A 13330-nucleotide genomic window follows, 5' to 3' on the forward strand; every position below is an offset into this window, starting at 1 on the left:
ACGCTGGTGTTCCTCAAGATGAAGTGAAATAGACTTATCAGTCTGACCATAATAAGGTTTACCGCAGTTGCAGACGACTTTATAAACTCCTGGAAATTGATGCTGGTTGTGTTTTGGTTTGGAGAGACTCAGAAAAGAACGAAACTTTGGTAGGGTGGTGAAGTAGGATTTAATGTTGAATTTCTTCAACATTATGGTGAAATTTAATGTTGAAATTCAGTCTCGGTTATAGTCAGTATATATAAATATGAATATATAAATAAATAAATAAATAAATATATATATATATATATATATATATATATACACACGTGGAAGGAGGAGATATTAAGAGTTGATTGTCTCCAGATTGTCTCATACAAAGTTTGCGTGGTTTTTCACGTGACTCAGCCACCGCACTTCACGGTGATAAACAAGATCACTGTACTCAGACTTAAGATCATTCAGTAACTCCTTAAACTGGCGGCTGTTAAACCCTCTGTTTTTGACAAAATTTTTGCATGACACTACTGTTGACATCACATTGTTGAGCCGCAACGGCTGTGCACAGAGACTTTCTTGTTGTACGATGCAGTGGAATGGCATATAATTAAATCACTTGGATCAAGACTGAGACGATTCAGTTCTTTCTTGACTAATGCAATTAACCCTTTTTGCGAGCCAACCATGGCTGGAGCTCCATCTGTAGTAACGTGAATTAACTTTTCAAATGTTTTTTCAAGTTTTTTCATTGATAAAACAAGTCTCTCAAACAAGTCTTCACCTCTTGTAATGCCATGCATGGCTTCCAGTGACAGCAGTTCCTCTCGCGTTTCAAACTCTGTAGTTATCCCACGAACGAAAACGGCCGTTGTCTCGTCACAAGCCAGAAAGAAAAATTGGAAATCTCCTGCAGAATCCTTCAATGTTTTTTCAACATCTTGTACTAAGTCAGTAATCTGATCTGAGATGGTTCTCAAGGACAAACTAACACTCTGAAACAATTTTACTTTTTCTGGTGCTAACAACTCCGCTGCAGCCACCCTGCACTCTTTCACAAACTCTCGCTCTACTTGAGGCCTCAGCTTCTTTGCGATTAGCTCGCTCACTACATAACTCGTCTGAATAACGTTGTCTCTGTCATAACGAGGCTTAGTGAAAGCAGCTTGTTGTGATTCCGAACTCCGCTGAAGAGCACTGATTTTATCCAGACGCATTTGGCCTCCCAATTCATTGAGTTAAGCATGTTTTGAGCTGTAATGACGTTCCACATTGGCTTTTTTCATTACTGCTAACGCATCGCCACAAACTAGGCACACAGGTTTGCCTTTGACTTCAACAAAAAAATAATCATTTGTCCGTTTCTCTTGGAAAGATCGACAATCTGCATCCACTTTTCTTTTCTCTGTAGTCGCCATTTGTGGGATGACACACCACTTAAGTTTTAATAACTATCCAGTGTGCGTGTGTCGCCAGCGACGCGATTATTTTGCTTTCATCGCTGTTCTAATCCTGCATCTTGGATTTCGAACATATTCAACGTTCGTACCATCGACTCTCGAGGTCTTGTCGTCGACTGCCGCGGAAGCAGACGAGAAGCATACGTGTCTGTCCCGTCATGTACTCGTGTCCTGTCTATCCCGTAATGGACGTTCCTTGCCTGTCCCCCAAAATTTACGTCATTATTATGATTCACTTAATATAAAGTTATGTTGCTATGAAAAAAGCTCCTAGATTTATTGAATTTCGAGTCCCGCCTGCGGCTGCCTTGGCTGGGCCAGACCAAATGATTTCGCGGGCCGGATGTTCCCCACCCCTGATCTAGACTGTTAGAAGTAAAATAATAGGTCGCAGGTTGCCATTAGGGTTTGCAATCTCTCTTTCTCTCTGAGCATATCGCATATATTTTATTTTGTGCTTAATTTACAGCTAAGCATTATGACGTGTAAATAGTCCAGACACATTTTGATATATCTGCGCTTGTTTCGTCAAAACGAAGAGACAAAAAAAATTTACTGAAGTGGTTAAAAACGTACTTGCGTTTGTAAAAAATAATAGATTAACGAGGGGGAGGGGGATATTTTTGAAAGCAGCCTGACACAACAGACATAGAAAGTTATTCAAATACAATTTGAATGCCCCATTCGGCGTTATAGGTCTGTGTCAAGGAGAGATGTGAAAGTAATAATTACAGCACAAAATTAAAGGAAATATATATCGAAGTCAATTTTAGTGATTCTTTCTTAGTTATAATGGAATAGTGAAAGCGCCTCCAATTCGAATGCACGGAAGAGAGCAGGAAATAAACTCTGAAGAGCATGTGATAAAAATTTATTGTATACGTTTTACAGTAATAAATTTGTTTCCATTACTACACTGATATGTTTCACATCGCATTTCGTGAAAGAAACCAAATTTACAAATAAATAAACAACAATAAATACATAGACTTCTTGGTTCTTTATACAAGATGACCAGTCACGAAGGGGTTTAAAATGTGAATAACTTTTTGATTATTATTTTTTTTTCAGGTATTCTAAGGAACATTTGGGAAAATAATCACAGAAAGTTCACAACCCAACAACAAATTAAAATCGGGCAATTTTATTTTGAAAATCAGCATTCGATTATTCTAACGCAAATTTCGCGAAGATCTGCAATTCATTTTCCATCACGTTCTTCAGATCTGACGACTCCACACTTCCTATGAAGAAAAGGTGTATGTGAACAAGTCCCAGACAATCCAACAGCTGAAGGAGAACATTTGTGCAGAAAGTAAGGCTCTCAGCTAAAAATATTAATAGCTGTCATTTCTCTACTGTAGAAAGAGCACGTCTTTGTGAAGCCGAAAATGAAAGTCATTTACGCGATGTGTTTTTTTATAATAAAAAAAAATCTCCAGGTTCTAACATCATTCTAACAAAAACTGAATAAAAATAATTCACAAATAATAACAAAAAAGTTATTATATGATTAAACCCCTTCTTGACTTATGGACCACCCTGTACATCAGAGCTATTATGTTACTATACGTTTATCTTTAATTTAAAATTTTTCGAATTCAAAAACTAATGTAAAGCAGTATCCTTCCATGAGTTACAGTTAAAAATATCAGTAATCCAACCCGTTTGGTAATAAATAGTTTAGGGTTAAAATTATTTTAGTATTTAATTTTTGTTAACCTCTCTACTGGCCATGGTGGATGAAATAGTGAGACCAAATTACACTTCTTATCCATGTTATTCAACGGGTGTTACAGAATCGTATCCAGATTTTGTTGTTCAGCAGATGGTCGGTTGGGGTGTTTATTTTACGACTATAAAATATTATTTGAGCACAAAAGTCTTAAAATATAGAAGATATATCGTGAATTTATATTTTCCAAATATAAATTTAAAACGTTATCTGTTCAACTAGCTAACATAAAAATTAGTTTGCTCACCCACATATCTGTATGGTTGAGCGAGCTGTCTACTTGGAGAAAGCAATCCAATTTTTTTCTGCTACAAAGCTACTAGCTGAACATCCAATCAATCTAAAATACCACACACACACACACACACACACACACACACACACACACACACACACACACACAATCTAAGGCTCTGAACATTCTGTTGAGGCTAAGATAATGGTTCAAGCTAAGACGAAGTTCAAGCTGTTAAACTCATTCTCGAAGCACATATCAAGAAGAGTTACGAAATCTCCTGAGAAATAAAAAGGTGTATATTGTAATAAATATCCTCTAACAGTGCGAGCAAAAAAGAACACGGTTGGTTGTTTCAAATTAGCATCGAAAAAAGTTAGATCGTAAGTCGACACTGTATCAGTGAACAAGCGAGAACTGTGCGTTCTAGCCTCGGGTTGTCAATTGCATGCGAAAAGATTACCTTCCACTTTCTCATCATGATGGGAGGGGCTAGAGGGTAATCCTGAAAAGTGATTGGCAGAATACTGTCTTTAATCAGACAAAAGTTTTAATTACACTGATCAGAATTCCGGATACAGAGGAAAAATCCTTCAGTCTTATATAATCTTGACAAGATTTGTACAGAAGTTCGTTAATGTATTCTTAATAAAATGTTTTGAATTGTTCCATGTCTCTTTAATAAAGACCTCTGTAACCTTTTAAATTATATAATCATAGAGGATGATATGAACAAGGTCTTATCATAAATCACCTATTATCTTAGTGAAGCGCTATACACTGCAATTAGACTTAGGGTCAATGTGATGCACTCCATTTAAAGTTTTGGTTAAAGAAACTGCAACGGTATGTATTTATCCTTCTTCCGGACAAGTGCATAAAATTAATGACCACCAATGAACCCGGGAGGTCAGTTCTGCCTTTCGGTTATTAGGAAGATGATGCATTGTAATACTGATAACTTCCTCCGATACTAAGGAAATCGGAACATTTAGATTTTAACTTTTCTAAGAGTTAAACCCTCTGATAATTAACAAGTAACTTTTTTGTTGCTAAATGAGATTATTTATTATATGTTTCCTAACAGAGACGGTGATTACGGATAATGAAATATGAAGAGTTGTTAATTGAAATTCCTTACCACAGGAGTTTGTGCTTGTTTTAAGAAACAGTGAGTATACCAATCATCTGTGAGTAGAATAATGTTTATTTTTTATTATTTCATTTTGAGTTGCATTGCAGCTCTTTGAAAAGATATAATTTAAGTTTCAACTAAAATATAATAGCAAAGGGGGATCAAAAAAAATATGAACTTTAAAATATAATAAAATAAAATGGAAAACGAATCCTCCAAATAAAGATTTCATTTATTGTTCAGCTACAGAAAAACGTTATGGAATTCATTTGAATTCTGTCATACTATTCTGAATGTGTAACATGCTTGCTGGAAATAGAATGCGATGTGATAAATAATTTTTACATTACATTTCATAGAGAATGCAATGTGAAAATTAGCAATATCGTCCTTATAAATCCAACTTATCCTAACAATGACATGTCGGGATGAATAGAAGATTGCTTAGATGAATAGAACAGTCACTCTTAAATTCTTAGGTAACTCCCCAATTTTAATCTGGTTTTCAAACTTTATGTAGCATTCTAGACTGTAAGAACACTTCCACTGTATCTCCCAATCATTGAAACATTTTATTTCTCTCAAATTCATCTTAGAAAAAAAATTTTTTGAATCTTCTTTCTTTTCATTATATGTTTTAATAAACACCATCCCGCTAATTGGAAGCTTGAACTGGCTTGAAATAGTTCAACATTGGTCTCTTGAACTGGATTCTAGAATTATTTAATCCTTAGTTTTACCTATGCTAATAAATATGACAGAGATTACTAATCTGTCATGAGTTGCATTGACATGAAAATAATAGAAACCCATGACAATATTTCATTTCATTTCTTTAAAATGAAATTGTGTATTTTTTATGTCAATCCAACTCACTCAGATTAGTAATCTATCATATCTACAGACGTCATGGTCGGTTGGGTGTTTATTGTTCGATTATAAAATATTATTTGAGCACAAAAGTCTTAAAATACAGAAGATATATCGTGAATTTATATTTTCCAAATATAAATGTAAAAGTTCTCTGTTGAACTAGTTAACTTAAAAATTAGTTTCCTCACGTATCTTAAACAAATGCATTTATCTAATAATGATATGCAAAGATAACTAATGCATGAAATTTAAGATATTCATGTATTCCTAATATCTTTGCAGCTCTATGTCGAACATAGAACTGCAAAAATAATTAAAAATATATGAATAATCCCATTTTTTATTTATCTAATTTTAAAATACATTAGTACTGAGTATTTTTCAATTCAAGGTTTCTCAAACTGTATGTTTCTCAAACGTTCTTTAATTGCAAATTCACGCAATATTCAGATTGTTCCTATAAACTAAAGTGGTGATTTTATTTACGTTTAACATAAGAAATGCAGCATCTTTATTTCATTAGTTAAAAAAAATGTGCGTTAATAACGGCAAATCAAGAGCCAACTCGATGAAAAATATGTTTTCGGAGTTTGCTTATGAAAAATAAAATGAATATTATCTGTCGGGATCGAAGTAGATAAAATTAGAAAAGATGTATTTGCATTAATTTTGATGTACAAAAACTGCTTCCAAAGTAATCTGTTTGTTTTATACTCTTATTGTTTGGAAATTAAGGTTTCCGAACCACTGGGCTTGTATATACTATGGCAAATGGAAAATTTAAAGAAAATTATCGTTGTCTACATAGTAAAATAGTTTCATTTCAACAAATGAAACTATACACTCACATCTAGTATGGGCAACACAGACTCATTTGCTTTGAGTCTATTTTGTCCATCTTTTCATGGTAACAGTGGATTCTGTTTGCAAACCTTAAGCAGTTGGATATGCTGAAATCACGGCCAAAGTAATTAAGGCTAAGAGGTTAACATATTATATCTGCTAAGTGCGTGGATTCTTCCACCGATTTGTTTGCTTTGTGGATGGAAACCCCCAAAACAAGAAGCAAGTAAATAGTGATGTTTTCACTGTTGTTCCAAAAAAGCTACCACTAACAAATGTTTTTTTAAGTTATTTTGTTCTGAAAGTAGAAAATAGTTTGTGAGGATGATATCTGAGAGGCAAGGGACTTCGGGGGTGATTGGGGACAGGGAGTAAAAGTTTAGCGGGCATCATGCAAAAGTAGCCGAAACAACATATCAAATTACATGATTGTTGAAGAACACACTGACGAGCAGGGAGGAGAGAGAGAGAGAGAGAGAGAGAGAGAGAGAGAGGTTATTGTTACACTTTATAAGGCATTAATAAGGGCCACATTTGGACTACTGCGCACAGATCTGGTCGCCTGGATTCCTTGATGGGAAGAAGTGGAAAGGATTCAGAGGCGACAAGGATTGTGATAGGTCTGGAGGGGGGGGGGGACGCTTTTTATGAGAATAGACTGCGGACTCTAAATATGAGCTGGTAAGAGAGGAGACTTAGAGGACTGACACTGATGACTTCTTTTTTTTTGTTACAGTGAAGGAGGGGAGAGAACGAGGGGTGTAAGAGTATAATTAGCAAAGGTGTTAGGACTAAATTTTTGCTTGGAAGGTGGTGAATATGTGGAATGAGTTTCAGAGGTAGTTATGAGTACTTCGCAAGTGAATTAGTAGGAGAAGTATGATAGGTATTGTGTGAATAATGATTAGTGTGTCCATATAGGTCACCCACGATAAGTCTTCTGACTCCTTGGAGACACCTGCATATAATAATAATAATGATTATATGATTTGCTAGCGTAAGCGTTTAAAATCATATCATTCAGTATAAGAAACTATGTCGGCTTAAGGGAAACGACTTGCAGAGTTGACTTGCATAATTTTACTATTTTCTATTATGTGACTGAACTTATTCGAACCCCTATGGACGCGCATCCCATTGTTTGGAAAACACATTTGGCAATAGTATTTCCCAATGATATGTGGATAACCTATGAAAGGTCATCACCGTTTCCCGGCAAAAAAAACACAAAAAAAACTTACAATTCAATGTAATTTACTGAAAACTGAGAGAAAATTCACTCATAATTGCGTGCCGCTATTACATTTCTCACTGTTAATATTAATTATAATAGTTATATTGATTTAATCATTTTTTTTTCTTTCTTAAGTGAATCCTATCCACAAAAAGTTATATAAACTTGTATTACATTAATACCTTGGGGGGAGAAGGCTAGGGTTTAGATAATCTGGAAGCTTGTACGAAATATCAAATATTTTAAACCAATTTTAGTCCCCCTATAATTAGCAGGTGGTCATCTTATACAGGCAACAAAAGTCATCCATCACCTCAGAATATTACAAACATCCTTACTCGCAAACATCCAAATACGGTGCATATATCCACATATCCACACGAGCAACCTGGGTGAAGAATGTAAATTACACTGCTTTGTTTTGAAACTTTTATATAGAACTAATACTGACAAATAAATAAATTGTATTTATTGACTACATTAAATTCAAAACTTAGTTTCATGTCTTGCCTCAAGGTCATTGAATAAATATGGGACCTGCTCCATTAGGCATATCAAGAAGATGTAGTGCTTCTAAATGTCGATTAAATAATTCTTATAACGTCAGCTCATGTGTCAGCGCATTGAAAGGATTTGGAGTCCTTGGAAAATTCTTAGCTCCACGTCTTTTTTTTTAATTATCATTAATTAGTGTGACTATTTCGATACACGGTAAAATAGCGTTCTTACGCAACTGATTCGTATGGAAAGCAATACACACATACTGGAGTATCAATAAAGTTTTGTTTTGTTTTGTTTTATTTTGTTTAGCTGGTTACGACTCCAGTATGAGCTTTAATATTAAAGTTGCTAAACGCCAAGATGAAGTGAACTCTGGTGATCCAGTGTTCACTTCATCATATTCTTTTCACTTCATCATCATCTTCATTCACTTCATCATATTCACATCATATTCTGTACATAGTTTATGAGACAAAGGCTGTGGTGTAAATAAAATAAAACAAAACAGGATGTTAAGAAAGAAGAACTAGAATATTAATGAATGTATTTTGGCCCGATTGCACTGCAGCTAAATGGAAGCAAATGACAATGCAAACTTGAGGGCTGTAGAAATTTATATTTATAACACAGTCAAGAAAATTGCAAATAGGATTTAACACACGCTTTTAGCATTTGGAACGTTGAGGGAGCTGGATGGTATCGCACAGGAATGTAGGCGGTTTATTCCAAAGGTCAATTATGAAATTTTTTAATGACATTTGAAAGAAGAATTTCTTTTAGTTCTTCATTTTATTAAGAAACTGTATCTTCAAAACAATACAATAATTTGTAAAATTCCAAAAGTAAATAAGTAAAATTCCGAAAAAAAAATTTTTTCTTTGTTTTTCATTATATTTTTGTATGTTGCGTCCGTGACTTAGCTGCGCACGACATGAATACTGCCAGTTATGGCAATAAGAATGATTAATAGAACTGTTGTCCTATTAATCATTCTTGTCACTATAAACAACTTTTTCCAAGATTAATATATCAATCAATGGAATTGAAAAACTAAATTACTTCTTTCATCACTGATTCATCCTCAGCAACATAACCTGATTTTACTGCCCCATATTCACTACTATATCTAGACTTCTAATTAGGGAACTATCAACTGTTTTTAATTTAAATGACTTTTCAGTTGAAGGGAAGTTTAACGTCTCATACAAACGTACCAAGAATTTTGCTCCCAGTAACTGGAGGATTTTTTTTTCTGGAGAACCCACTAAGTGACAAATATAATACACTGACCTCTCACCCTTACTTGCTTACTTACTTCGATTGTAATTCCAGCTAATCCAACCTAAGGTTGTTATTGTATTGCCAGAATTAAGAGGTGAATTTACATTATAAAAAAATTAAGACATATACTTCTGACTTTCTTCTATATTTAACTCACCTTTTCGCATTTATGAGATGTTTTTATTAGGAAACATTGCTTTTTTTGCGGGGAGAGGGTAGATAAACCATGCTAATAACTGGTTGAAATCGATTGAAAGATATGACTTTAGAGGTATATGCGATGTGGATGAATTAATCGCGTAGTGTGAGATCATTCTGCTTACTAGAGGCCTGAAGTGGCTTGAAAAGTTCCATGTCTTACTGGTCTCTAGAGCAGAGTTTCCAGATTACAATAACTCTTAGCCAACCAATGATGATAGATGCACTACCATTTGCGAGTGGGATCTACATAAAAAGACTTCAAAGTTAACGTTTAATAAATAATTACATGTATACTATTCCTTCCCCAATGTTTTAAATAAAATTCTCAAGCTTACTGGAGGCTATAGACATATGCACTCTATTTTGAATTATAAACATTTTCTTTTTCTCCATTACTGGACTTCCCAGTTTCCTAGTGTGGGTATTGAGTCTGTATTTAGAAGACAAGGTGATTCATTTTATGTATTAGCATAATCCCACACTAGGAGGCCGTTCAGATGATGGATCATCAAATTGAGATAAAATGGCATAAAGATACTGGTCGATAGAAATAAGAAGAATGTAAATATATGTTTTGAACTCTGACCTATCATCCTGACAGTGACCCTGTGTCGATAGAAATTTGCATGTAAATTATAGAGTGGATGACACTGATTGAAAACCGATTTGAAGTTTCATGAAAAGGAATAGATAGAGTAGAACTATTACCTCTGGCAACTTTTTTTTTATATAAACTCGGTTTAGCAATGCATTATTAACTGACCATAAATAGAAAGGTCTACTACACAGTGCTCTCCCCTCCCTTAATTTACGCATTATTCCAAACTGTGACAAAAATGGCTCGGACAGTAGCGTAAAGCGGTATGTCCTTCATTAGTATGACTTACTGAAGTAATATTTCCACTTTTTTATTTATTTATTCATATGAAGTTTCCTCCCTTTTCTCCCCCGTCCCTATTGGGGCGAGTTGAGCCCCTCATGGGGGGTTAAGTATTTATGGCTGTAGATCCGTGTGTTCACGGGGCCGGTTTGCCTGTTTGTGGGATGAAAAACCCCAGATAAACTGGAGGGAAAACCCTGCTGTCTCCGCCCAAGACCGGCTAACTTGGCTATGGCTGAGGAAGATCGTTAAGCTCCTCACGTCGGCGACGGGAATCGAACCCAGGACACTCCTTCCCCAGGTATATGGTTGCGAAGCGCAAAGCCACTAGGTTAACCGCGCGGACAATATTTCCACTGAAAGAGAGTGAACGCTCTGTGGCAAAGTAATTTTTCCAAGAGTCACTTATCTGAGTATTAGAGCATGGTGTCGTCTCGCAGGAAAACGGAAATGAAAACTAAGAATTACGTGCTGCACTTTAAACAAACCTTCCAAAATATTCGGGGAGGGGGGAAGGAAAAGATGGAGGGAGAGAGACCTCATAATTTCAACCCTACGAAAATCGCAGTTTAGTAAGTACGGATAGCTCTAGCTATCTAAAATGTTAATAATAATCATGGACATTGAATATTCATCATATACAGTCGACTAGTAATATCAATAAGGAATAATTAGCGAAGATTTAATAACATTCATAATAATAATAATAATAATAATAATAATAACGAATACCGAAAATTGATAGTTTTGTTAATAAATTATTATTTGCTTATGTTTTGTTTTATGTCTCTTAGGAATAAGCAAAGTAACACAAAGTGCAGAAGAGACAAAACTGCATCCTTATTTGTTTTATAATTTTTGCGCATAATTTCAAAACATAACTTTCTTCTTCAGAATTCGAAAAGTAAATATTAACAATAAAATTTCATATATTGCTTAGTAGTGAAAATATGAAAAGCAGCCATAGATAAAAGAAAAGGGGATCGAGAGGAGCTCAAGTATCGAGCAACCAATAATCATAGAAATTAGAAGTAAGAAAATACTGTAATTATAATTGGCCACAAGAACGCCATATTGAACAAATTGCTAAACACGATGATTACAAGCATCGCCTTGTTTTCCGAACGAATGAAATAGCTAAGCATAAGTTCATTATATGCAAATATAAGTACCAGTAATGACGTAAGTTCTAGTAAGCATAAATGTGGCTATGTGGTTTTTAGTATATACAATAATACCTCGCATAAAGCAAATTCATACAGTGCGGTTTCACTATATCGATTCGTAATTAGTGTAAAATACAATACATTTGTTGCAATTTCGTCAGAAAGGTAATTATATTGATTTCGTTTTACATCAATTGCTATTCGTTGCATTGGAGCAACAATGTGTTACAAAATTAAGGCGCAACAGGCTCCGAGCGTTACAAAAACATTCTCGAATGTTCTGAGTTTTCAAGAGTTCTTGTTTATATTACTTATTATCCCTTTATGCGAAATTAGGAGTGAGAAAAGGAAACGTGAAGGAGGCGAAAGACCTAAGAAGCGTAAATGATTAACGATAGAACAGAAACTTAAAATATACCGTATTTTTCGTAAGTACAAAATAAGACGCGCTTATTTTGTACTTAAAATTTATCTGAAAATTAGGATGCGTCTTATACACCGAAGTATTTTTTATGTATGTGCAGTTACGGTGCGTCATCGCTTGTTCGGTAATGCGTGATCAGTTTGCATATTTGCACGGTCATTAACGGTCACGCATTTGAACTATTAATCAATAGTTCAAATGCGTGAACTATTAATCATTTGAACATTTGAACTAGTAATCAATACATTATTCCTTCTGATAATGTCTTCACCTTGTCGTGGTGGGGGCTTGCGTGTCCCAATATCCCTGAGAGCAATGCCTGCGGTAGTTATTCTACCAGTAGGATCTCCCAAGCTGGACTAGTCAAAGGTGAGGGTCGAGACTAAAAGGGACACCCTGGTCCTCCAGGTTGGTGGTTAAGCATGAGGCGGACAACCTCATCTTGTAAAAATCTTACTTATTAGGAACCAAGCACCAAATAAGTCTCAATATCGGATTGTACAAGTTGGAACTCGACCTGTTGCTTGGAATAAAGGAATGATTTGGAACGTGAAATGTCAGAAGCTTATATAAAGCAGGTGCACTGCAAACTTTAAGTGATGAACTTAAAAAAATATAAAATGGATATAGTGGCAATTCGGGAAACTAGATGGATTGATAGTGGTGAACATAAATTAAGAGATTATTTGTTATTATATGGTGGAAATATCACAAGAAAACATAAACTAGGAACAGGATTTATGATACAAAGAAGGCTATGGGATTCACTCATAAGTTTTGAGGCCATCAACGAAAGACTCAGTCAAATAAGACAGCTAACAAAAAAAGTTCAAAATGATCTTAATTAATGCACGTGCACCCACAGAGGAAACTGATCAGGATACCAAGGATGAATTCTATGATAGTCTGGAAGGAATAATTGATGAAATACCAAATAATGACATAATTATACTTTCAGGAGACCTTAATGCAAAAATAGGAAGCGAAGAAATCTATAGACAAACAATCGGAAATAATAGCCTACATGAAATCTCAAATGATAATGGGATAAGGTTAATAAATTTAGCAATATCCAAGAATCTGATAATAAGTAGCACAACATTCATGAGGAAAGACATCCATAAGCGAACATGAAACTCACCTGATGGATTAACCCAGAACCAAATTGATCATATTTTAACAGGAAAAATATTTAGAAGCAGTATTCAAACTGTTAGAAGTTATAGAGGTGCTGATTGTGATTCAGATCATTATTTGGAGGATCAGTAATGAAAATAAACCTTAAAAAAAACTATTTCAATAAAAATAAAAAAACATCCTAAACTCAATATTGATAATCTGAAAAACAATAACATATACTTTAGTGAAATAAAGGCAGAGCTT

At 34.7% G+C, this 13330-nt stretch overlaps 1 protein-coding gene across 1 annotated transcript; it reads right to left on the bottom strand.

Moving 5' to 3' along the window:
• Positions 1-518: 518 nt before the first annotated feature.
• On the bottom strand, positions 519-1196 carry LOC150104563 (general transcription factor II-I repeat domain-containing protein 2-like). The gene has a single exon (XM_090395581.1). The coding sequence runs from the start codon at positions 1194-1196 to the stop codon at positions 519-521; it is 678 nt and encodes a 225-aa protein (XP_090251707.1).
• Positions 1197-13330: the final 12134 nt, after the last annotated feature.

Source organism: Typopeltis vanoorti, chromosome 7 (genome assembly GCF_054136105.1).
Source record: "Typopeltis vanoorti isolate ZY-2024b chromosome 7, IOZ_Tvanoo_1.0, whole genome shotgun sequence".
Lineage (NCBI taxonomy): Eukaryota > Metazoa > Arthropoda > Arachnida > Uropygi > Thelyphonidae > Typopeltis > Typopeltis vanoorti.